The 25945-nt window shown below is 31.6% G+C and overlaps 3 protein-coding genes across 9 annotated transcripts in view; 1 reads left to right on the forward strand and 2 right to left on the reverse strand.

Annotated features, from left to right (window-relative positions):
- Positions 1-8024, reverse strand: part of LOC115875527 — a 141374-nt gene extending 133350 nt beyond the window's left edge. The window contains exons 1-10 of one of the 2 annotated variants that reach the window (XM_030891008.1): positions 7982-8024; positions 7458-7772; positions 7224-7400; positions 6816-7111; positions 6554-6759; positions 4768-4971; positions 4154-4323; positions 810-1039; positions 605-759; positions 525-545 (exon numbers count right to left, since the gene is read on the reverse strand). In XM_030891008.1, coding sequence (XP_030746868.1) covers positions 525-545; positions 605-759; positions 810-1039; positions 4154-4323; positions 4768-4971; positions 6554-6759; positions 6816-7111; positions 7224-7400; positions 7458-7772; positions 7982-8012 — 1805 coding nt within the window. In that variant the 5' untranslated portion in view covers positions 8013-8024. Of the gene's footprint in view, positions 1-524; positions 546-604; positions 760-809; positions 1139-4153; positions 4324-4767; positions 4972-6553; positions 6760-6815; positions 7112-7223; positions 7401-7457; positions 7773-7981 lie in introns of both variants that reach the window. The other variant, XM_030891007.1, reaches the window with a different exon arrangement.
- Positions 8025-8679: 655 nt separating this feature from the next.
- Positions 8680-18698, forward strand: LOC115875530. 3 transcript variants are annotated; one of them, XM_030891014.1, is made up of 8 exons: positions 8682-9286; positions 9354-9504; positions 9717-9940; positions 13315-13504; positions 13556-13757; positions 15322-15423; positions 15481-15573; positions 16796-17151. In XM_030891014.1, exons 1-8 carry the CDS (start codon positions 9046-9048, stop codon positions 16808-16810), a joined length of 1218 nt encoding a protein of 405 aa, XP_030746874.1. In that variant the 5' UTR covers positions 8682-9045; the 3' UTR covers positions 16811-17151. The 3 variants fall into 3 exon arrangements, with proteins under 3 accessions (XP_030746876.1, XP_030746874.1, XP_030746873.1); XM_030891013.1 differs by lacking the exon at positions 16796-17151 and adding an exon at positions 17567-18698 and having other exon boundaries at positions 8683-9286; XM_030891016.1 differs by lacking the exons at positions 9717-9940; positions 16796-17151 and adding an exon at positions 17567-18698 and having other exon boundaries at positions 8680-9286; positions 13315-13500.
- A 1370-nt stretch (positions 18699-20068) lies between these two features.
- LOC115875528 (protein phosphatase Slingshot) overlaps positions 20069-25945 on the reverse strand; it is a 278168-nt gene continuing 272291 nt past the window's right edge. For all 4 annotated transcript variants that reach the window (XM_030891010.1, XM_030891011.1, XM_030891009.1 and 1 more), the window contains 3 exons: positions 25732-25900; positions 24004-24951; positions 20069-22199 (listed from right to left, as the gene is read on the reverse strand). In XM_030891010.1, coding sequence (XP_030746870.1) covers positions 21139-22199; positions 24004-24951; positions 25732-25900 — 2178 coding nt within the window. In that variant the 3' untranslated portion in view covers positions 20069-21138. The remainder of the gene's footprint in view (positions 22200-24003; positions 24952-25731; positions 25901-25945) is intronic.

Genomic DNA, 25945 nt, shown 5'->3' on the forward strand with positions numbered 1-25945 from the left:
ATATATATAAACACTTATTATTTACATCAACAAAACTCACCTCCTTAACAGCACTTAAGGGATATAAAGGGTCATTACTACCGCTTTCCCGTTCAAAATATTCTAATAAAGTTGCGATGAGTTTTTAACAACGACTGTTAAACTGCTTTGGTATCTTGTACACTTCGCACAAGAGATTCTAAAAAGAACAATGTTGGACTGCAAGGTCTGCTAGTAAACATTTTCAAGTATCACAACACTATTTATTTAAACTAAAAACTTGTAACAGAAAAATAATAAAGTGTCAAAACGAATGACAATGTCAGGAAATAAATAAATAAATGCGACAACTTGACATTTTTTACAGCACAGCTACCACCTGAATCCCCAGCGCAAAATTTAAATGCCAGTTAGTAAGCACGGTGCCGAATATGTCCATAGTTAGCAACAATGAATTTAAAAATTGCAAGCTTAATCACGTGACTAAAAGTTTATGGTATGAACTGTAGTTTAGCTCTAACTCTAAAGGAAATTACTAATTTTACCTTCTTCTTCTGCCTCCTTTCCTAAAAAGAGAATTTATATAATTAGATAAATTTGGCGCATAATGACTATTAAGTAATACCTCTTCTTTTTTGTATTTGGTGTTGTACTAGTAGATGCCGGCATAGATCTTGTACTTATTTCTTGTAAGCTTGTTACAGATGAGCTTCTTGTCAACGCGTCACTAAGAGCTTCGGACTCTAATTTGCAATATAGATCTACTTCCTCATTCCAATCCTAAATACACAAATAATTAAATTATGTTAATAATCATGATAGTATCTTACCAAAATAACTCTATCGTCATCTAATATGTCAATTTTTTTAACCTCAATGTCTGAGGCAACATCAGCTGTTAAAGACGTTAACTGAGTGTCTAATCCTGAACCGACATTACTTTTAGGTGCTGTCGCGTAATCGCTGCTTTGCTGTTCTGGCACATTGCTATCAGAAGGGGGATATGCAGTATATGCTTCATGTTCTTTAGGATCAGAAATAGTTTGAGCAGTCTCACTTTCTGAAACATTTTGATTAAGATCTGATAAGTATCTCTTGTCGTAATCGGGCCTTTGCTCTTGCCTAATAGTATCTCTACTAGAACTACGTCTATCACGTCCTAAAAAAACATAGTAAGTATATAGTATTAAAATAAATATAATTATGATATAATGTTATTTTTCTTTGTACAAGGTGTGCTAAAACATTTGAAAGAAAATGGCATGTTTTTATTGTTGAATTTACTGAAAGAAAATTATGTAACTCATATATCCTCTACATGTACAGGGTGGCTCGAATTCGACGTTCATCATTGGGATTTCGGAAACCGTAAGAGATACGGAATCGGTTAAATAGAGGCAAAGCAATTAAATGCCGTATTGCATTTTGAAAAATTCCGAATACTTCCGAATATACCTATTCGAAAAAAAACGGAATTTTCAATTTTGTTTTCTACTGTTTCCTGGCTTTATTTGTTAAGATAACTTAAAATGAAAAACACATTTTCATGGCCACTTTTTCTGCTCTATAACTCTGTGTGATTAAATATTGACTCGGACGTTTCGGCTTCTGGCAACCATCATCAACCTATTTTTTTTTAAATTTTAGAACAAGCAAAATTTTTTAAGAAGAATGCATTTTTCTCAAAATGTCAATAATAAAAAAGTTTTGCCTCTTGTAAAGACAATCCAGGGACATACTGTAGATATCAATAATAACTCTATAGTCAATACACACTATAAAAAATATAGTGAAAATAAACACGGCCGGATGTTCAGTAAAATTAAATGTTTTGATAATTTGACACATATAAATAAAGCGGACCTTAATTTGAATGAGCATTAAGGTTCAATAAGAACCATGTTTTGCATTAGTTTTATTAATATCTCATTTGAATTCAAATTTATATTGAAGTTTAAAATTAAAATACACATTTTTCAAATCATTTTTTAACTTTCAATTATAATATAATAATTATGAACTAGAAATTAATTATGTTTCCTAATATTTTATTCTTTTTCTAATTTTTTTTTTCAAATTTAAACCCTAAATTGATCTGCCTATGTCTGGATAGAGGTAATAATAAGAAAAGTCTATAGGTACCTCTGTGGCGGATTCATCTCGCCAAAACAGTCCTATAGGTATTTCGCCACTGTAAGAAAATCTACAAAATAAAATAGTTATTTTTTGTTAACACTGCCGCGTTAATACAACGGAGACTAATTGTGAGCAGTGGTTTACTAATAAACAAATTTGCCTAACGGACAAAAAAATGCCTAACGTTTTGAAAAGTATATCTGTTTCCGTCGTCGGAAGCAAAAAAAACACACAAAGAAGAAAGAAAAAAGTATTTAAAATATCTAAATGCAACTAATTTCTATTTTTTAACAGAGCGTCAAAGGTTTTTGTAGACGTATCTGTTTTAAAAAAAACTGAAGTATTCTCGAATAGCTGCCTTTGATATTTTAAATAGTTTTTTTCTTTGTTCTTTGTGTATTTTTTTGCTTCCACGACGGAAAAAGATATACTTTCCGAAACGTTAAGCATTTTTTTTTGTCCGTTAGGCAAATTTGTTTATTAGTAAACCACTGCTCACAATTAGTCTCCGTTGCATTAACGCGGCAGTGTTAACAAAAAATAACTATTTTATTTTGTAGATTTTCTTACAGTGGCAAAATACTAGTGATGGAAAAAAACGATCAATTTCAATAATCGAATACTCGAGTTTCAAGCGATTGCAATAACCGAGTGATCGCTCGAGCAAAATATCACTCGTATTTAAAAATACGGTTTTTCACCCGTCGCTTATTATAAGTACTCGTTAACGCCAAGCGCCAAGCAGGAAGTTGCGTGCGCAGGGCACATATACTTTCGGTGATGAATGGCAAGTTGCAAGCGGCGGCGAGCGATTCCCTTGATTTAGTTTATTTCAAAGCATTGTCGATGTAGGTCGTAAAATTTTGTCTCTCCGATACGCAATGGATAAATATATATATATATATATATATATATATATATATATATATATATATATATATATATATATATATATATATATATATATATATATATATATATATATATATATATATATATATATATATATATATATATATATATATATATATATATATATATACACGGTTTATATATATATATATATATAAAAATATGATCCTGTGTGTTTCAGGATCGCTAGTTCATCGTTGCTGATTCCTCCCGTATTGAGCGAAGCCGAAGGCAGAAACACTGAGTGTCTACGGGTAGTCATGTTTTAGTCATGTATCATGACTAATCTTTCTGTGGACTTGCCCAAAATAGTTTCCACGATAACTTCCTTTGTTTACTGTTTTCTCTGGGCCAAGGTGATAGCGGCGAGGCGTGTTGGAGCGCCTCCGCGGCGGTTTCGGTAGTAACGCTTCAAATTGTAAGCTACTGCCGGACCAGCTGCAAATGGCGCCTTTGTGCCTCGTTTGCTTCTCCTTTTCTTTCTCTTTTTTCAGGATCGCTAGTTCATCGTTGCTGATTCCTCCCGTATTGATGAAGCCGGAAGGCAGAAACACTGAGTGTCTACGGGTAGTCATGTTTTAGTCATGTATCATGACTAATCTTTCTGTGGACTTGCCCAATAAATTTCTTTCTTCGTTTTTTTATAGTTTCCACGATAACTTCCTTTGTTTATATATATATATATATATATATATATATATATATATATATATATATATATATATATATATATATATATATATATATATATATATATATATATATATATATATATATATATATATATATATACGGGGTCGTATAAATTTGCTACCTGCAATGTATGTTGAAAATTCGCTCGGCTTTTTATCGAGTATGTCACATTAAAATCCGATTTCAATTTATTACATTCTGATCGCTTGCTTTCGTCGCTTGGTACTCGTCACTTGCATCGCTCATTCATAATCGAGCGATGTCGGTTATTTAAATAATCGAGTACTCGAGTGATCCCATCACTACGAAATACCCATAGGACTTTTTTGGAGATAATAATTTTGAAATATGTTTAAACATAAAATTTCTGCCTTTAATTAGATATTATCTGTCTAAATTTAATTTGATATTAGTCCATACTAAAATGCCTTACCTCCTCTACGTCGCATTCTGTCATTTTTCCGAGGATATTCTCTCCTATTTCTATCTGACCTATCTCTGTCACCATCTCCACGAAAATCGCTCCTCTTATTTCTATTGTCGTCCCTTCTTGTATTCCGATTTTCATCGTCCCTTCGTGGCTTATCATCTTTTTTTCTATAGCTAGAAAACATATTCATAAATAAATAATATTTTCTTGCCTTTAGCTGTGTATTTTTTCTAATTTCGAAATTTCGAAAGTAGAAAATAAAAAGTAAAACGAAAATTGTTTTGCTTGTCGTAAAGGGGGGAACCAAGCTCCACTCCCACAACCGGTTTCTGGGCCTACCCTTCATCAGGTGGGCTGTCCAGGGGCTGGTTCTCACCGATACGGCAAGCAAAACTTCTTAAATATCAATAGACGATGTCGTAAAGTGTCGGTGAGATATTAGTGCATCTCCCGTCAAAAGATGGTTCGTAAACATATTCAGAAACATTTCGGAAACATATTCTAAATATAGGTCTTCCTTTTATCTATTATTGAATTATGTATTTATGAACTATGCATGATACCCAAAGAATCAATATTATAAATAACTTATCACATCAAATACATATTTACAGTACCTATCTCTTTCAAATTGCTGATGCTCTCTGGCTCTGTCCCCCAACCTATCAAAAACATTAGATCTGCCCCTATCCATGCTAGAATCATGGTTAGATCTTGTCTCATCATAGTAATTTGTAGTAGGTGTTTGAGATCTACTCGGTGGCCTATCAAATCTTCTGGGCGGAGTACCTGGTCGAGAACTCACAGGACTTCTACAAAAGCTATATAAACAAAAATAGAATCACATAATAAAAATGGTTTTAAAGCACTGACGTGATGTCAGACTTATTCAGTCTATAGTTTCTTTTCTCGAGAAGAATGAAGTATTAAATATTATGACATATAACTAAAAAAATTGTTAATACCGGGTGTTTCGCAAAAGTGGCTCACCCCAATAACTTTTTTATTTTTTTTTTTCAGATAAAAAAATAAAATTTGGTATGTTAGTATACAACATAAATTAGGTTGGCCGTATTCAATTGTTATCGGTCAGTTCCTGTTTCACTGGAAATGACTCAAAATAACAAGTGTATGGTACCAAACTGCTCGTAACCCTCGTTCAATTTGACAAAATTGAGTTATGATAGAAATACAATTTGGTCATCTTTTAAATGGCTAGAACAAGGCATGAAAAACATTAGACGATCAAATCTATATTTCCAAGGCTCCTTGATTAAAAACATTGCAATTTAAAATAAGATTTTTTAATAGAAAGTGTCAAAAGTTAAAATATGATATGTCATTCTATTCAGAATGTCATTTTCTATTGAATAAAGAAAAAAAAACACCTAGATAGCAATTTAAAAATCAAAAGTTGTAGTCATTTCCTTTGAAACAGGAAGTAACCAAAAACAGTTGAATACATCAAAAATCCTGATTTACACCATGTACTAATGTAAAAAATGTAAATATATTTTTTACATTAGTACATTATTATTATTTATTTATGTAAATATTTACATAAATGTAATAAATCTTGTTTGTTTATCTGAAAAAATAAAGTTATAAGGGTACGCCACTTTTGAGAAACACCAGGTATACATACATCCTCAAATAGAACAATAACATTTGTCAAATTTGGTCACAATGTATTATGATGTGTGTTGTGTTATGCATATACATATCTTTTAATGAAAATGTTTATACATATCATATCCAGGAAGCTTATTCATAAAATATAAACGAGATCTTATAAGGTCTAAAAAGAAATGTTAAATTATGTAGTTGATGATAAGAGGAAATAAATCAACACTAGTCTGATGAATAAGTAACTACAGAGTGTAATATAATGGTGTCTAGTTTAACTGATTTCTGTTAATTTTCACGTTCTGTTTTTTTAACTGTTACAAAATATTATCTGGCAAAATATTTTAATAGTTAGTATGTATATAAAAAAATTATTGTGAAAATAATTATGGGACAGTACCCTCTTTCTGGTCATCTACAAATACAACTCTCTAGAATATAAAAGAAGCTATAAACCTATCAGTAATGACAAAAAGTTTAATTTTATAAATAATTACTGTTTACACTCTGACTTTTATTGCTTACACTTTAATCCTCGTGTTGTTATTATGCTGTTAAGAGTTTTTTTTATTTTTCTAGATTAAGTTTAATCAGTTATTATCTGATAATGAGATTTTTGTTTTCAAAATCGTTTGTCTAGTTGTTTTCTCTTAAATTATTTTGTGTTCTTAATTTTTTATAATAAAGCTGTTCAAATACAATTAATTTTATGTAATATTCTTCTTTGAAATATTTTGATATTGACAATATAAAAAAAATGTTAATTCAAATTCTTACCCTCCTTTTTCAGGTGTGATAGACCTAAAAACTGGTCCAGGCTGAAATTCATATTCTTGTTGTAACCGACCTCTACCACGTGGTTGACTGGGTAAAGTATGATAACCAACATTTGAATTATAGGTTGTAGCTGGATAGCGTGGTAAAGTACTGTAAGCATCTAGAGAATGGTAGTTACTTGTAAGTGGTTGAGAGGATGTACTTTGCTGTAATAAAACAATCTTAAAGAAATACTTAAATATAAAAACAGAAAACTAATTACCTGATAAACAGATGTTAATCCGTCCCAACCTACATCTTCTGGTGTTAATCCATTTTGTTGTAAAAACTTTTTTCTCAATCTAGGACCTACATTTTCAAACTGCTTTATTAAATTAAGTCTTTTCTTTTCTTGCTCCAAATTCCCTATAACACTATGTCTTCTGCCGCTTGGAGGTTTTGATTGTATTTTTTCATTGTTTTGATTATGATTTCCTAAACCAGTAGGTTCCACGCTTCTCGTGTCTCTTTCTTTATGCCTGTCTCTTTCCCTGGGCCAGTTAGATCCACTATGAAAACCTAAGTAAAAAACACATACCACTCACATTAATCCTTATTCTAAAACACTTCCAAATATGTTAAAGATTATATGTAATTATGTTAAACTATCTCTTCCTTAGAAAACTCTTACCTCTAGGTTCTGAACCCAACCTTAAATTTTTATTTGAAACAGGAGATTTATCTCTCCACTCATTTTGTTGATCAGGTTTCCTATCACTATTTCCTTGATGGCCACTTCTGCTGCTAGAATACCTTTTTGACATTCTTAAATCACTATTTAAATTCTTATCACTACCGTTTTGAATATCTACAAAATAATTTAATAAGTCTAGAATAATTAATAAGTAGGTATATAAACATTTACTAATATTTTGATCATAACTTTGAGGACTAAGTTGCTCCCTTGCTTGAATTGGTTTAGGCACATAAAGTTCTCTATCTGGCTTTTTATTACGCTTATGTTGATCATTAGTTGGTGTGAAATCGGTACTTGTATAAGATTTACTCTTTAAATTATTTAGGGAAGTGGATATCCCAGATATGTTTCTTGGGCTTGAAGATTCAGAAATTATATCTTCTGCGCCTTGATTTGAACGTCTCAATTTTCCACTACCTGGTTTATAAATCTGTTGCTGAGGTTTACCAGATTTCATATTCTTCCTCTCGGTAAATTTAAAATCTGTAAAGATATCAGAAAGCCGTTACCAATTTGTTTATAAACATGCCGTTTCTTAAAATAAAAGTAGGTTATATAAAATAAATCTTTGCATCATTTAACTAGTATGCCTTTAAAATATAAAGTAACAGTAATATAACAAGATATGCAATATTAATTTTACGTTGTATAAACGTATAAAATTTATATAAAATAGATTATTCAATACTTACCAACGTCTATTCCTTTTTTCTGTTCTTCCATGACATTTATGACTTTGTGACAATTGACAATTGAAATAGACAGGCAATGTAGCCATATTTAAAAAGTAAAAAAAAGTTTGCATCAATGATCAAGGAGGTTGCTGTGCTGTGGGCTGTGATCCAGAGTCTACAGGGTTCGGAAGTAGTTAATGAAGACGTAATTTACCTGATTAACTACGTGTAGTTTTTCTTTATAAACTACGTCTTTTCCCGTTCATTAACTACATGAAAATTACGTTAATAAACTATGTATTGATATTATGAATAAATTTCCTTTGTATGAGGTGTAATAGAGATAATACGATGTAAATATTATATTTAAAGCCATATTTCTTCTGTTTCTTTAAATACATTATGTGTTTTTAAAGCTTCAACTTATTATAACCAAACCTCAGACCTTTGATTTTTAAAAGTTACATACATAGGTTACATAAACTACACCCTCTACATAAACCACATTAACTACATGTAATGTAGTTTTTGTATATTTTAAAAGTAACATGTAGTTTTCCGAACCAGAGATATAGATATAGACTGGTAACATCCTTGGTAACATCCATTGTAAACTTTATTGTAAATTATAACAACCCTTGTTAACCTCATAGATAACAACCGTTTATGATGGTGATCTGTCAAAATAGGTGATCTGTTGATCTGTGGTACAAGACGTGGCAATTTTAAATTTTTGAAATGTGTTTGAAATTCTGTTGAAAAATTCAAAGGTTGAAAACGAAGATGAATTTAAATACTCAAAAAATTAAATCATCTTGATCTATGAACTATATACTATTATAATAAGTAACTAGACACTAGTATATACCACTATAACCATATCTACACAATACGCAAACTTTCTCTGACGGAAACTATAAATAATTTAACATGAAAACTTCCATATGACCTGATATGACCAATACATCTAGTTTGACATGACACTAAAAAAAAATTCCTGTAGGGTCCAAATATTGTTTTCTATGATTGTATTTAAAAACAAAACTAAATATTTAACATAGTTACATTTGCTCTAAGAGAATATGGACAGAGATATGGACAGAAAAAAACAGAAAAAAGACGACGCACCATCATCGCTAATTAATACTGAACATCTTACTACAAGAGAACACACGAAAAAAAACGATGGATCCCCAACGGTAATTGATACTCAAACTCAACAAATTTCAACAGTAAGTACTTCTTCTAGAAGAGGTAAATCTGGCCCTTCAACAGTTACTCCGTCGATGTTATATCCTCATCAAGCATTTGGACCCAGCACAGGTATTTTGTATCAGTATTCTTCTGTCTTTAAGAGAATTTTATAAATTTATATTTTATGGTTGTAAAGGGACAAAGAAAAAAGAAAGTGAAATTGATACATCACGAGCGAAAGACGGCACTAATGAACATGAAAAACCCAAAATATTTGATGGTTTAAAAAGAACAGCTCCCAGAGAAAATATAGTGACTGACGGAAAGATAAACATTGTTTCAAAAATGTACTAAGTATATCCTTAATTAATATAAATTCGATATATAAAAAATATTTATTAAAGCCCCGTCTACATACAGCGTGTGTCAATATTCCTTGGACATAGAACTATACTATGTATTTTTGGTCAAAATAACAAGTTTAGTTTCACAAATTTTAAGAACCGTTATTCTGATTTGAATGAAAAAAAGAACGATTTTAATAATACGTTTTTTATAGTGATTCAAAAAGGGAAGCTCTATGCTGCAAATATAATGAAGAATATGATTACATTGCTGTTGGATATTCCGATGGTGTAATAAGAATGTATCAAAGCGATACATCAGAACTAGTGTTCACTCTTTATGACTCAGATGTAAAGGATAACCGAGCTCCGGTAACTTCAATCAAGCACAGACCAGTATCAAAAATTTATCCTGTAACCCATTGTTATACTGGAACATGTAATTTATTTTTATCAATGTTCTAACAATTCAGTTTAAACTAATATATCAAAACTACCTTGGGGCTAGCCTATATCAAAAAAATATTTATAATCAAATAGGCTTATTTGGCTTTGATAAAAATATGCAATGTCCTATAAGAATTGCTGATCTCGCCTTACCTGTGATAATACAAAGCAGTAAACTTTAATAATAAAGCTTTTTTTTGTTATAGGTCGTATTCTGTAAGTTTTTTAGGAAGAGCTTATATTAATTTAAAGCATCTCGAGATCAACAAAATATCACTAGTTCATTACACAACAGCAACGTACTTTACGTTTAACTGGCCGTGTGTTTTGCTAAGTCAGCATCATCAGCAGATAAAAATATTTGAGTTCTGATCAGAGATAAAAGAGCTCGTAAAAGAGTAATTTTGATCATTTGCTGATGGTGCTATGGTAAGAAAAATGCGTCCAGAGTTTGTGATATCTAAATAAATATTTTATTTTGCTGTTGTAAAGTCAGAGGTTCTAACATTAACTGTAATCCAGCTCAAAATGCCCGTTATGACATATAATTTTTACTTATGATGTGTGTTGCAGTAACCACCTTCAGCTTAATTTCAAGTTTTAATCTAGGAGGCAGTGAAGATTTTCAGTACTTATTATCCCTTAATGACATGCTAACATTTAAGGAGGTGATTCTTGGACCTATTCTAAGAAAAAAGTTCATATGAATATATGTCCTAAATATCTTAACTTTTTTGATACAGGGTGGTATCAACCTCTGGAAATGCCTCTTACGCAAGATACAGGGTGTTAAAGTTTTTGAAAAATTAAAGATATTCTTTAATAGTTTCTTAACAGTTGAAGGTATTGTTATAAAATTTTATTATAGGAGTCTACCTAACAAAAACACTTTAAATGTAAAAAGAAGAGATTTTAGTTTCAACCAGTGGCGTAGATGTGATACGCATCAGGTCATTTTTGAAAAAATATAGTACGCCACTGATAAAAAATAAAAATTTTTGAATTTTTTATTTACTCGGTTTATTTCCAAGCAAAAATGTCTCTTGCAACTTTCTCCTATCTAAGACCATTTTGTCACAATTTAAAAATAAATACATTTTTTAATGAGAATCCTACAGCAAATATTTAACATTTATTAATACCGTATGATGGAAAAAAAAACGGCGCCCGGTTAGCCTGGAAATGACGATCGAGGACATTTCTCATATAAATTTACATATAAAATGACAGCGTTCTTCATTTCATAGGCATCGCTGACGCCGTTTTTTTTTCGATCATACGATATTAATAAATGTCAAATATTTGTTTGTAGGAAATTTAATACTGTACAGAATCGATTTCTTGACTTTCTTTTGTATCTCCGTAGTTTTTGAGTTATAGCAATAAAAAATTGGTCAAGGGTCAAGGTGATTTGGACAAGGATCTAGAGCAATTTTTGAAATTTGTTATATTGAAAAAATTACGAAAATGCAGAGTGTCAAAAATGTTCACATCTAAAAATACGAAATGTACTGACTTGTGAGTCTGGCGGGGCTTTCGAGATTGTTGACAGCCAGACGTATATTTTCTGTGAAATTATAGTATTATTTATCATGTGACAAATCTTCAAACCCGGTAAAATAGGAGCAAAAATTTTGTAATTTTCGCAATTTTCAAGATTTTCAAGACCGCGGCCGCCAAACTCATTTGCCAAATTCATAAATTTGCCAGACTTGCTTTTGATTATAGTTTATGATAGTAGGTACCAAATGATACGTTAAATTTCAAGCATGGGAAAATACGGGTTATTGATTTGAAAAATCTGTCAAATTTTTGGTATTCGCAAATTTTCAGCCAGACTGGCTCTCCTCCACTTGGGATGTGCCAAACTGTTACGTCCATTAATAAAATGATTCACTTTAATAAATGTCAAATATTTAGACTAAAAAAATAAGTGGACTTTTTTATTTCATTTAATAAGGAATTATTATTTTGTAGATGCAAATGGTTGTGTAAAGTGTAAGAATTTAGAAAATCCCGCCGAAATTTTTTAAAATAATTACAAAAAAATCACTGCCTTCTGGAGTATTTTGTTTTATATCCTTGTTTAAAAGACCATTATTATTCAGTACATCCAAAAGCGTCGCATCACTGGCAAAAGAGTATCTATACCGGGTGCGTCTCAAAAGTAGCTCACCTCTATAACTTTTTTATTTTTTGAGATAAAATAACGAGACTTGGTACGTTAGTATATGACATAAATCCGGATTGATTAATGTTCAATAATTGTTTTTGGTTACTTCCTGTTTCACCGGAAATGACTACAACTTTTGATTTTTAAATGGCACCCTCGGTATTTTTTTACTCTATTCGATAGAAAATGACATTCTGAATAGAATGACATATCATATGTCAACTTTTGACATTCTCGCTTAATAAAAAATTGTATTTTAAATTTCAATCTAGAGTGTCAAGGCTATGTTAAAAACACTAATTCTTAATCAAAGAGATTTGGAAAAATAGATTGGATCGTCTAATATTTTTAGTGTCTTGTCCTGGTCAATAAGAAAATGCTCAAATCGTATTTTTAATCATATCTCAATTTTTTCAAATAGAACGAGGGTGGCTCATTAGCATATTTGGAAAATGCATTTTTTTACGAATAATTTGATGCCACACACTTGATATTTCGAGTCAAATTTTCGCTACGAACCGCAAGTTATAATTTCAAATAAAGTAAATAAACCATATGCGAAAATGACTGACATATGATATGTAATTCTATTCAGAGTGTTATAACAGCAGATTATAAACTTATCGTCAAAAGCATTGTTTTTCGTGGTTCTAATTTTCGGAGTCGCGCACTAGTTAGGTTACTAGTTTGCGCACATAGCACGCCCACTTATGGCCTCTAAAATTGTGCACAGCGCCTGACCGACCCAGTTATTATGCTGTTTAAACGCGAGTTTATTTTTGCACAGGAAATTTTACTTGTTTGCTCATCGTCATAAAAAACAATTTTCGTACCACGAATTAGGGATAAGATTTTTATCTCTGTACATATAGTATACCTAATCCGTAGTGTTATTTTCTATCGAATAAAGTAAAAAAAAATACCGAGGGTGCTATTTAAAAATCAAAAGTTGTAATCATTTCCGGTAAAACAGGAAGTGACCGAAAACAATTGAATACGTCAATCAATCCTAATTTATATGTCATATACCAAACATACCAAATCACGTTTTTTAACTGAAAACATAAAAAAGTTATAGCGGTGAGCCACTTTTGAAACGCACCCGGTATACTGTGATATTAATTATTTTGTTACTTCTAAAAAACTGGTAGGGTATAAATAAATTAGAAGTTAAAGGAATTGTTATTTTGTAGATGCGAATGGCTGTGTAAAGTGTTGGAGTTACAATTTCAATCAGTGTCTATATACGATCAAAGAGAAACGGCAAACTTTCGGAATAGTTTATCATCCACGATTTCCAAAATTCGTCACTTTCGGCGACGACATGAAAGTACTCTTCTACGACGAAGAAACCAAAACCCAAGAGAGGATTCTAACATGCAGGTACTACATTTGATAATACTCCTTTTAACTCTAAACGGATAAATATCTCAGTGATAATCCAGAGGTCCACGATGGGCAAATGTCTCGAGTGTTCGCTGCATGCTTCCATCCGAAAAATAATTATGAATTGCTGACCGGTGGCTGGGACGATGTAGTTCAATTTTGGGACCTGAGACAACCGCACGCTATAAGGCATTTGTCTGGTGTGCATATGTGTGGCGAAGGCATTGATATTAATCAAAAAGGAACAGAGGTAACTCAGACACGATTTGTTACTTCTTGGTGTCCCGATTTGCGTGAACCATATTTTAGTAGAATATGTTATTATGGCTTAAAGCATTAAAATACACAATCATACAATCCACTCATATGAGGCGTTTAAAGTGATATTTTATCCACCCCTGAATATGATAGAATAACTTTATTTTATTCTATAATAAACACATACTTTTTCCAAATTTTCTCTCGATTTCGCACGCAGTAAATGAGTAGCTGTTTCTTGACCTTCCGCAATAATTGGAAAAACCATTGCAAGTTTTTATGACGTAAACATTCTCGTGTGGATAAAATGCTCCCCATAACACTTATACCGGGTGCGTCTCAAAAGTGGCTCACCCCCATAAGTTTTTTTATTTTTTCAGATAAAAAAACGAGATTTGGTATGTTAGTATATGAATTAGGATTGATTAACTTATTCAATTGATTTTGGTCACTTCCTGTTTCACCGGAAATGACTACAACTTTTGATTTTTAAATGGCACCCTCGGTATTTTTTTACTTTATTCGATAGAAAATAACACTCTTAACAGAATGACATATCATATGCCAATTTTTGACATTTTCGCATATGGTTTATTTACTTTATTTGAAATTATAACTTGCAGTTCGTAACGAAAATTTGACTCGAAATACCAAGTGTGTGGTATCAAATTATTCGTAAAAAAATGTTTTTCCAAATCTTATAATGAGCCACCCTCTTTTAACATCTTTTAACAGGCATCTTTTAACTGGTCAAGACAAGACACAAAAACATTAGACGATCAAAACTATTTTTCCAAGGCTGCTTGATTAAAAATTGGCGTTTTTAACTCAGACATGGCACTCTAGATTAAAATTTAAAATACGATTTTTTTAAGCGAAAATTTTGAAAGTTGACATATAATATAGTACGTCATTCTATTCAGAGCGTCATTTTCTATCAAATAAAGTAAAAAAATACCGAGGGTGTCATTTAAAAATCAAAAGTTGTCATTTCCGGTGAAACAGGAAGTGAGCGAAAACAGTTGAATACGTCAATGAATCCTAGTTTATTTCATATACTAACATACTAAATCTCGTTTTTTTATCTGAAAAAATAAAAAAATTATAGGGGGTGAGCCACTTTTGAAACGCACCCGGTATAATAAATAACTATTATAGATACATAATATCCTTGATAAGTAGTTTACATTGTGTTTTGGGTAAATGAGTTGTATATACAGCGATGAATGTAACTACAGGGTAGAATCCTGAAATGAGTGGACTACATCATTATGACATTAGCAGCATTTAAAAACCCATAATGCCTCATTAAAAGGGGAATGAAATTTATACATCAGATACTACATAATTTGTGTTTCGTAAAATATGGATAATTAAAAAATGCACTATGTTGGCTCATTTTATAAACCAATCACAGATTATTTCACCTTTTATATCTGTTATGTTAAATGTTTGACTTCTACTAAATATATTTTTTTGACTTCTACTAAAATATGGCCCACGTAAAACACGACAACTATGACCATGTTTATAACAACGATATTTTCGTTATATAGATATTAACATGTTCGTGGCAAAAGGAAGATCCCCTACAAGTATTTGATTATGGTTCTGCCAAAAGGCTCTATTGCTTAGAGCCAGATATATTTACCTCCAAGGTATATTTCTAAAACGTATTAGTTATTTTTTTAAGTTATTGTGGTATAAATTTTCAGCTCTACTGTGGGAAATACGTTACAAAAGATTTTGTAGTTTGTGCTGGAACAGATCCTAATTTACTAAGAGTTGTAGATTTACAAACAACTGCTGTAAGTGTTTATTTCTAAGAAAATCTGCATTATGTTTTTATTTTTCGCCAGTATTAGACAATTTATAAACTCACCGGCAAAAAAAACCTGCCACTAAAAACTAGACCCAATTTCAAAGTTGGATTTCTCGCGAACCACTCATTATATTTTGATGATTTTTCTTTTAAATTGTAAATTAATTCCTATTTAACGGATGCTACGTCAGAAATTTTTATTCTGAATTTATTTTGAGCATATACAGGGCACAACAATAAGACGAAGTTTTTTGTCCGAACTTTGTAACACCCTGTAGGGTGCAGCAGCGGTAGTAGCTATTGCTAAATTAAATCATATTGTAGCCTCACCTTTTGTGAGCATTTTTTTTTTAATCACCACATTATCTCTTTTTGTATTGGAGATATGCTGTTTTAAAACGAACGTCTCGGAAAAATTCAGAATTCATCTCGGAAAAGGCGGAAAGTTTTGTGTGTAAATAATCAAGGCGACATAGGCGAAAACTGATTTATGAGTATTTGCAATATGAGAAAAACGGTTGTCAAATTAGAAAATGCCATTATCTGTAACAAATGTTGCTCGTATTGTGGCTTTATTTGAGGATGGCCGAAGTCAACGTTATGTCTCCGATACCCTGGGTATATTTCGAACAACAGTCCAGGATGCCTGGAAACGGTATATGGAAACGGGAAATTTCACCAGAGTGGATACTAGATATTAGTCCCTTAAAATTTCTTTACCTTTTTTTTAATTTTCATGTTTTAGTTAGTTTACGTTAAACGTTCTGATGTTTGATTTGATTTTAAAGCTTTTTTCGAGGCGTTTGTTTTAAAGCAGCGTATCTCCAATACAAACAGAGATAATGTCGTGATTAAAAAAACAAAATGCTCACAAAAGATGACGCCACAATGTGATTTTTTTAGCAATAGCTACTACAGCTGCTGCACCCTACAGGGTTTTACAAATTTTGGGCAAAAAACTTCGTCTTATTGTTGTGCCCAGTATATGCTCAAAATAAATTTGGAATAAACATTGCTGACGTAGCATCCGTTAAGAAGGAATTAATTTACAATTAAAAAAAATCATCCAAATCTAATGAGTGGTTTGCGAGAAATCCAACTTTGAAATTGGGACTAGTTTTTAGTGGCCGGTTTTTTTTGCCGGTGAGTGTATATGAAATAAAGCGACAGACAACAACTGTTACCGTCATGTTTTATCCTCTTGTTAGGAAGACTTTGGATGACAACTAGTTTGATTGCCGATATGCCGCGACTTGTGACAATAAAATATCCGAGAAAATTAAGAAACATAATTTTCATAATACGAAGGGTAAGGAAAACCGACAATGTCACAAAAACGACTTACAGAGAAGTGATTTAATATTACCAAATACCATGTTAAAGATACAAAAATGTATTACCCTATGTGTACTTATTTGTTATAAAAATTCCATAAAATGGACATCGTCGTTTAACCCTTACCCTTCATGTACCCTGCTGATCATTCAATTTATGTGGTCTGGATTTTAATGCGTGTGACAGAGAATAATATAAATGACCGGTTGACAGACAGAGAGACAAAATCAAAAGCGGCATACAGTGTTGCCAGTTTTTTACGTTTGTAGGAAAATGTATACTACTGAAATGATAATATATCTAAACTAAATATAATCTATTACCAGCTGTAGTAAAATGAGTAACTAATAGTGAAAAATAAAGTTCCAACCTTAGATGCATTTTTCACATTTTTTATAAACGCCTACTTGTGCGGTTTGAAATTTTGATGCAAAATCCGGTAATACCTATCTCATAAAAGAAATGTGCCGATCCCAGTTTTATCTCTTTTTAATATATTTAATTTTCCATTAAGCTGTTTACATCACTGTCTTGCATGTTAAAATCCAGACCGCACAGTTTCGATGACCAAATCGGTATGGTCACCCTCTCTTGGACATACCTTATAAAAATAATGATTGTAAGTAATATTATTACTTATATAGACTACAGCTTTTATCAATCAGCTACCTGGGGCAGTATATGGAATTGATGTAGGTCCATCTAAACTCAAGAGGGAACCGTCGAAAACAGAGAAATATACCGTAAAAAGTGAAATAGCCTCTGTCCCTAAAATCGCTTTCATTTCTGGGACGAAATTGTATCAAGTTGACTTTTATTAGTTTAGTTACTGGAAATAACAATTAGTTAAATAAAACTTCCTTTGAAACGATAAATGTTCTTTAATTTGTATATTTTGGATTGAGATTTTTCATTTTTTTATAAGCGGTACATCGTAGAATAATAATTTACACCTATAGTACAAAAATTATTAACTATCACACAAATACACACACAAAAAGCAAAAAAACGACAGCGTTTTTGTTTAACGTAAGATTTCGTATTAACAAATAAAAAGTTGGTTTTGAGAACTTGAAAAGTTGTCATGTTTGCAATAAAACTTATTGTAATATAATTCAGCTGCCAGCTCACTACATGTTTCCACTGAGTTATGTGCCTTTGCTTTATTAATCTGCAAAGTTCCCACACAGGAACACGCTATAGCTTCTTCAGTATTATTAACTGTAATGGAATTAAAAATATATTTAAGAACATACAGATAGTAGACATTAAATAGATCTTTCGTATGACAGATAGTTGAACATCTTTAGTGTAAATGTTATTGTCATCTGAAATTTTTGTGCTTTTTTGTCTTTATATTTATAAATTCTTTTCTTCGTGAAATTATATTTTAACAAAGAGTATGATGAACTACAATTAATATGTGATAAAATATCACTAGTGGTGCAAAAATTCTGGAGCTACAGAAAATGTCAGTCATAGTATAAAACTTCAGATTCTTTATGTGTTAATTATGCTAAGCTGAAAAACCTCTGTAATAATTATCCATATAAAGCATAATATGGACAACAATAATATGTAATATATACATGTCATTAGGATACATATATACAGTGTGATGAAAAAGATTATGATTTAACAGGTTTTTGTTGATGGCAGGGAAATTATTATTGTACAAATTTACATTGGTTTAACTATCACTGACAGAAGTCAGCCTGATACCATACCAGTACATTACAGTTAAAATAAATTTAAATAAAACAGTAGAAGTAAAAATAAAAGTAGACTAAAAATAAATCAAATAAATTCAAAATATTCAATCATATTCATCTAATTCTTTTTATATCTTTTGTTGTCAGATTTATCATCTGCAATGTAATATATTAAAATATGTATATCTATTAATGCACATGATTGTACACAAATAGTTTATACTACAAGTTAAAAAATATGTATGATGTAGGTACTTTATATAACAGATAAGATTTTGAAAGATTTTTTGGATAATACACATTGCATTGCTTTGAAACAAAAAATTTAAGTCGTTTATCACACAGTTAACTATATTTTTACACCCTGTAGTTTCTGTAAATATATATAATTTACTGTAAAATATACAGTAATATTATACATCCCTACTAATCAATATCATACATAATGAATAACACATACATTGAATTAATACAATGTTCATATATCAAATGGTGTCTAGCAATTCTTAATTTTAAGGTGCGTTCACACAGCCGCACGCGCCGCGCAAAACATTTTTTAACATGTACTTTTGAAGTATATTTTTCTTAGCGCGCACAAAAGTATATGTTAAAAAAATTATTTGCGCGGCGAGACGCGGAGCGGCGCAGCCGGCGTGAACGCACCTTTACATATGTGGATGTTTTATATACATAATTTGTTTCTGTCTGTTTGGCTATATAAAGAGTAAACACATAAAAATCTGAAGCTTTTATACAATATATAATAATAAATTTTGGTACAGAAATATTTGAGTGTTTAAATTTTATTCTTACAAATATGCACACAATATTAGAACCACTTATTCGACCTCACTGGCCCAGGAGAGTCAATAATTATTTGAAAATAATAAGATTGGATACATGAAATTTGTTGACCAACGAATGACAAGGCCAATACAGGGTGAGTCTTAACTGAAAATATTTTCAAGACTGGTAGATAAGTATCGGTAAAAGAAATGTATTTTCTCTTTACCGTTTTTCGAATAAGTCCAAAATACCGTCATTTTACTTTGAAAATTAAAAGAAATATATAAACTTTGAGAACCACTGATCTTTTTTTGTTCTTTTATTAAATTTAAATCTTAATAAATTTTAAATTTAATCTACTACCTATGTAGATTAAATTTGTAAGGGTGATCTAATATGTCTCTTTTCAGAAGAAGACTTGAAGAACCACAAAAATGTCTCCTGTGGAGAATATCAAATTCGACTCATATTGTGTGCAGTTGTAAAAATTAGGTGTGATGTAATTTTCAATTGAAAGTGATGTCACAAATATTGAACTATTAACAACTTGAAAATGGTCCATTATATCATGCTTTCCGCAGTCTAAAGGAAGCTTATGCTAAAAATTAAAACCATCGAACTCTAAGCACTACCTTTAAAGTTATTTGTAAGAGTATATTTTGATTTACTTTTGATATAGAATTTTTTAAATGTACTACACATAAGTATTGCTCCAATTTTAAATTCAGAAATGTCCTGTTGATTTTTATATTTTGAAAAATAATTTCTTAACCTTATTTACATTATGTAAGCAACTATGGATGAAAGTGGGTTGCAATAATTCTCAAGCTTAATATATACAATAATAGCTACAGAATATATTACCACAGTAATTGTGATACTACATATTTATTGATTTTTTAAAATTTTTACATCTCTGAGCAGTATAGTAGAGCTTTTCACATAAATGTTTCCTAAATAAAAAGGAAAACGCCACACTGAAACTATCATAGAAGTTTCTTTTGTGACAAAAAAAAATAGATTTATATATAAACAGAAAAATAGTTACAAATTAACCATAAAAATATGAAAAACAAATTAATTTGAATACATAAAACCTAGCTTGTGGAAAAATAGAAAAAAACAGTCACAGCCATTTTCTTTTGTAACTTGAGCATTTCATAATGGTATATTAGAAAATTTGCTCGGCTTGAACATAAGCTAAAATTATAAATCTGTAAATACTACGATGATATTGTGATGTTTAAAACTAAATTTCACCAGGAATCTAATTTTCTATTGGGATAAAATTTTTAATTTTCCCTTAAATTTAAATCAGTATTTATAGATATTAATTAAAAAAAAACATTTTCAACTAGTCAAGTTAGTAGTATTAGACATGTTAGACACAGAGCAAGCTCTGACATTGTTTACTAGAAGTTTACATAAAAACTGATAAAAAACTTAAGAGAAACAAATACAAATAATATTAATTTATATGAGTGTATCTTTAACAACTGCATAGAATTTATACTTTCATAAAATTTATAAGCTATAATAGATATTAAATGATCAAAATGGTGAAATTTTCCAAGCAACAAAAATTTCTGGTTTGAAAAAAGGTTATTACCTAGAACACATATTTTTAGAATCTATGTAAATTTATGCGACTCTAGATAGTACAGCACTATTCTTGTGATGCGCGTTCGTATAACTTCATTGCACTACTTGAGCTGCTCTTACATTGTATTATAGACCGGGTTGTTGTGCCGTGGCCTTATATTTATTTTCGCTAAAGGATGACTGTTGCCATATTGTTGTTTCTTCTTTGTTGCTGTCGCAATTACAGTAGCCGCCAATTGCTTTACTATTGGAGGCTTCTTATATTCAGTCTCATTTTTCTCTTGCTTATTCAAGTTTGATATCAATTGCGGACGTAGATTTTTATTGACTGTCACTTCAAAGCAAGAGTATCTAGTGCCATTTCTTTTGGGATTATTGTATTTTTGTCTTAATTTTACCTCCCTTTCCTCGTTACTCTCAAATTTACTCCTGATACTTTCAAAGTTTAAATCTTCATTCGGAGCTGTCTGGTCTTTTACCACATGATTGCTTACTGGTGATGAAGGCACACTGTTACCTTTCTGTTTGGCTACCTTTAAACCACCTTCAGTTGTTGGGTCGACGCATGAAGTTAGCGGATCCACAGCGATTATGTTTGATTTAGCCTCAAATTCTTTTTTTAAGTTCTGGACTTTACCAAGAGAGTTTGAAATATCTATAGAATTATCCAGTTTCTTCGTAATTCTATTAGGCGATTCTAAGATGTGGCGGTAATTCTTAACAGATGAGCTATCCTTTGAAGGCGAAGAAACGTTAGATACCGATCTTGATAAGGAACCATCTTGGGATACCAATTCCATAGAGGAAGGTTCAGGAGCGCTTACAGATAGCCGGGATATACTTGTTGATAGGGTCTTTCCAGTATCTACTATAGGTATATCAATTCTGCTTGATATGGCACTAGAATCTTTATCAGTCGTTTTTAACCGATCTATAATAGTATTATTAACCGCCTCTGCAAAGTTGCATGATAACGTTTCTAAGCTAGGAGCATTTGTAGGGGAGAGACCACTGCTTGTTACGCTATCAACGCTACACTGTCGTGCAGCACCACCCTCAATACGTTGTTTGGTACGCCGGACGGTACCAGGATGCCACGGAATATCTTCCTTAGTGTAAGGAAATATTCCTGAGGAACTGTGGTCGAGATCTGAGGCGCTGTGAAGAATCTTCACCCCTGTAACAAATTTAAAAAGATTATTATTAAGGATTAATAACAATATTAATACTTCTAATTCTTAATAATTATAATGGTATTCTATAAATTCTTTCTCGACCATTTTTTTTTGAAGTTCATTTTTCCTGTGAAGGTCCAAAAATCGAGCTTAATTAAGTTAAATATATAACAAACCAAGAGAATGAATATATATATAAATGATTCGTTTTCATACATCCAAATATTTCCTTTGAATTTCTTGGTTTACTTTATGTATTTAGCTGTCAAGTAAGATTAAAAACGTCCGAAATAATCGTTAAAACATCTTTAACTCTTTCTAAATTTCGCGCTACCGTATTGTTTTTCGCAGAAAACGTCCGAAATTAGGATGCTTGAAAACTTAACTTTATATAACGTGAACTGTTTTTGAATTATTATCGTTTAATTAATGCAACTGATACCGAAAAAAAAGATAGAGAGTATTATTTATATTATGGTCTAGGACGCACCCTATGCAATATGCCGTTTTGTGTAGTGGATATGTGTATTTAATGTAGTACTGATTAAAAAAATAATTATTCTAAAACGGTTCACGCAAATAAATCAATCTGGTCATCGAAACTGCGTGGTCTGGATTTTAACGTGTAAGACAGTGATGTCGACAGCTTAATGGAAAATCAAATGTATTAAAAAGAGATAAAAGTTAGGTTGATACATTTCTTCTATGCGGTATTGCCGGATTTTGCATCAAAATTTCAAATTGTAAGTAGGCGTTTTTGAAATATGTTGCATCTAGGGTTGGAACTTTATTTTTCACAATTAGTTAGTTATTTTACTACAGCTGTAATAAAGTATATTTAGCTTAGATATATTATCCCATTTCAGTAGTAAACATGAAAGTTATTAAAATAGTTTATTTTTTTCTACACACATTTTCATACAGACGTAAAAATCACCGGCAACACTGTTTGCCGCTTTCTATTTTGTCTCTCTATCTGTCAACCGGTCATTTATATTTAATCTCTGTCGCATGCATTAAAATACAAACCACGCAGATAAAGTGACCAGGGCTACTAAAACAAACTATATTCTAAGGGTCGGCATTTCTGGTCTTGGGTGCCGGTTTTCATGTGTACGAAGAGTACGGTCAACACGCTTAGTAAAATAAAATGTACTGAATAAAGACAGAAGGCGAGCATTTTCCCAAACGCATGGAATCTAGCGTTAGATTAAGTAGTTATGTAATAAATACTTCGTATTTTTGCTTACTCCGACTTACTAGATTGCCAAAACGACTCACTCTTATACATGTAAACACCGAACCGAAGGTTCGCTTGCCAGCGGGGTATATTTAAAATCGGAAGAAAAAATATCTTTAAAAAAAATCAAATATACAGGGTGTTCCGTTAAAAAAGTAAAGTTATAAATTTTTCTAAATTTTATGATCTTTTATTTTGAGACGTTTCAGGAAAAGAAAAAAAAATACAACTCCTATATTTTAAAATGTTTTTCTATCTTCAATAGGTAAGCCTCCATGTATCGCACTAAATATCTCTAAAGGCCCTGTAGCTTTACTTACTTGTACTAAATTAGTAAACGCCAATAAATTTCAGTTCATAAGTTTAAAGGAGAAATTATCAAAAAGCTTTTTTGATATGCACTTTAATACTTTTAGAAATTTAATTTTATGATAATTCCCCTTAAAAAATTACATTAGTCTGAAAATAAATTTAAATAACCATGGATATTGAAAAAATAGTTAAATGTGTCCTAATCAAATAGAAACCTATTAAAACAGTAATATTGGATGTTTAAAAAAACTAACCTTGTTCATTGTTGTAGTATACTGATCCTCGTGGACGCATGTCGTAAGACCCCCATGAGCTATTTCTACTTGGTCGATTTCTCGTGTCTCCTGAGCCCCACGAACTATGCCTAGATAATTCATTTTTCTCGCCCATAACAACCGCGCTATCATACGAGCTCCACGAACTTTGCCTCGAGGGACACTCCCTGATTTGTGTACCATCGTCTGCTGGAGTAACATCAGTCACTATAACTGACCTCCTCTTTTGTTTTTTCTCCTCTTTGTCGAACACGCGATCCAACTGATTAGAGAATAAATCGCTCTGAGAACCGGATTTCGAACGAGATTCAGGAACTGTACTAAGGTTACTAAAAGACACAGCACTTTGAGTTACTACCACAGCGGAAGAGGTCCACACGGGGATGTTTTCACACTCGACTACACTAAGTTTCGAATCACAGACTTCGCTATTTGTACTGTCACTGACATTCGACGCCGTCGCTACTTCCTCGCTCACTTCTCCTGGATCCCACGTTTCGGACGTTACAGTTCTATCGCTTAAACTACAGGAACTATGATCGCTAACGTCGCGACCGGGTAGGTGTACAATTTGGTTTGGAGAGACGCTGTACGACTCCCCGTTATCACAGGGCATGAGCACGTGGCGGGCCTGAGTTAGATCTTCCAAACTAACGGAACCAGGTGACGACCTAATATTCTTTCGGATTTCCTTCGTGGCGATGTTGTCGGGAGACCAGGACTTGGGTCGCGCGCCCATCTGTCGCAAGTCCTGCCCGGACAACGTCGATTGCAAATCGTAGGATTTGGACAGAGCCTGAGTGATAGGAATCGATTCCTTGCCAGAGAGCACTTTGTCCGTCTTGTTACTGTTAGTAGGAGATTTAAGATTAGTTTCAGACTTTGATCTCTGTAGTTTTTCTTTGTTCTTCATTGCATCCAATATACCTATAAAACAATTCAATATTCTAAAAGACGTCTAACTAAACATAACTTATTTTAAATGTATTGGTTTCCCACACAACATTTTAAAAGAATTTTCATCGAAGTAGTACCGTAGACCATCGAAAAAAACGGGCATCAGAATGGGCCTGGAAACGACAATAGTTGTAAATTCGTAATTTTAATATGTCAGTAACCTTGATCGTCATTTCCAAGCCAACTTGATACCGCTTTTTTCGATTATACGATATTTCTTTAATCTTAAATAAGTACAAATATTTTTAGTGGTAGTATATTTAGACCCACACACGTCTATGAGGAATTTTTTGAAAAAAATTTGATATTTTTTTAATTTTTCGTTAAAAAAACATATCTTCATAATATGACAACATAGGTGGTGGATTAAATATTTACAAGAAAGAAAAATCAGAAAAGATCTAGTGGTTCAAAATATAAGCGAAAAACATTTTTTCATTTTCAAAGTAAAATATTATGTCAGTTTTTTGAACATATTTGAAAAACGGTAAAAAGAAAATGTGTTTCTTTTATCGAGATTTACCAGCCCTGGAAATAGTTGCATTTATTTAAGACTCACCCTGTATAAAGAATTATCAACAAATTTGAGTAATTTGTTGTGAAAACGAATTTTAATTGTAATTTTAATTTTATAGTTAAGATCCGAAGGTGTCATCTAAGAAATTCATTTTTACACTTTTTCAGCATTTTCAGTCTAAGCACAAACGATGTTAAGTTGAATTAATAATATTTCTTACTGTCAGTTATTACCTTGATAAGTTTCAAGTTGAGTTAAGAAATTGGTGTTTGGTTTGATACAATTTCGTCGTTCTTTGACGTATTGTAAGGCTTTCGAAAACTCCCAACGGTATGCTTTCATGGCATAGGCTATCACTACGGTGGCCGAGCGACTGATACCCATTTTACAATGTACCAAAACCTAGAAAATGAGTTACTTTAAAATGCTACAAGAACATGTTATATA

Source organism: Sitophilus oryzae, unplaced genomic scaffold (genome assembly GCF_002938485.1).
Source record: "Sitophilus oryzae breed Bouriz unplaced genomic scaffold, Soryzae_2.0 scaffold_1389_pilon_pilon, whole genome shotgun sequence".
Classification (NCBI taxonomy): domain Eukaryota; kingdom Metazoa; phylum Arthropoda; class Insecta; order Coleoptera; family Curculionidae; genus Sitophilus; species Sitophilus oryzae.

Excerpts from the sequence above, each read along its gene's own strand:
- LOC115875530 (XM_030891013.1), top strand. The coding sequence starts at position 9,046 with ATGGACAGAGATATGGACAGAAAAAAACAGAAAAAAGACGACGCACCA. Across the intron at positions 13,758-15,321 it reads TTAATCAAAAAGGAACAGAG|ATATTAACATGTTCGTGGCA; the intron begins GTAACTCAGACA and ends TTCGTTATATAG. Across the intron at positions 15,574-17,566 it reads TAGATTTACAAACAACTGCT|ACTACAGCTTTTATCAATCA; the intron begins GTAAGTGTTTAT and ends TTACTTATATAG.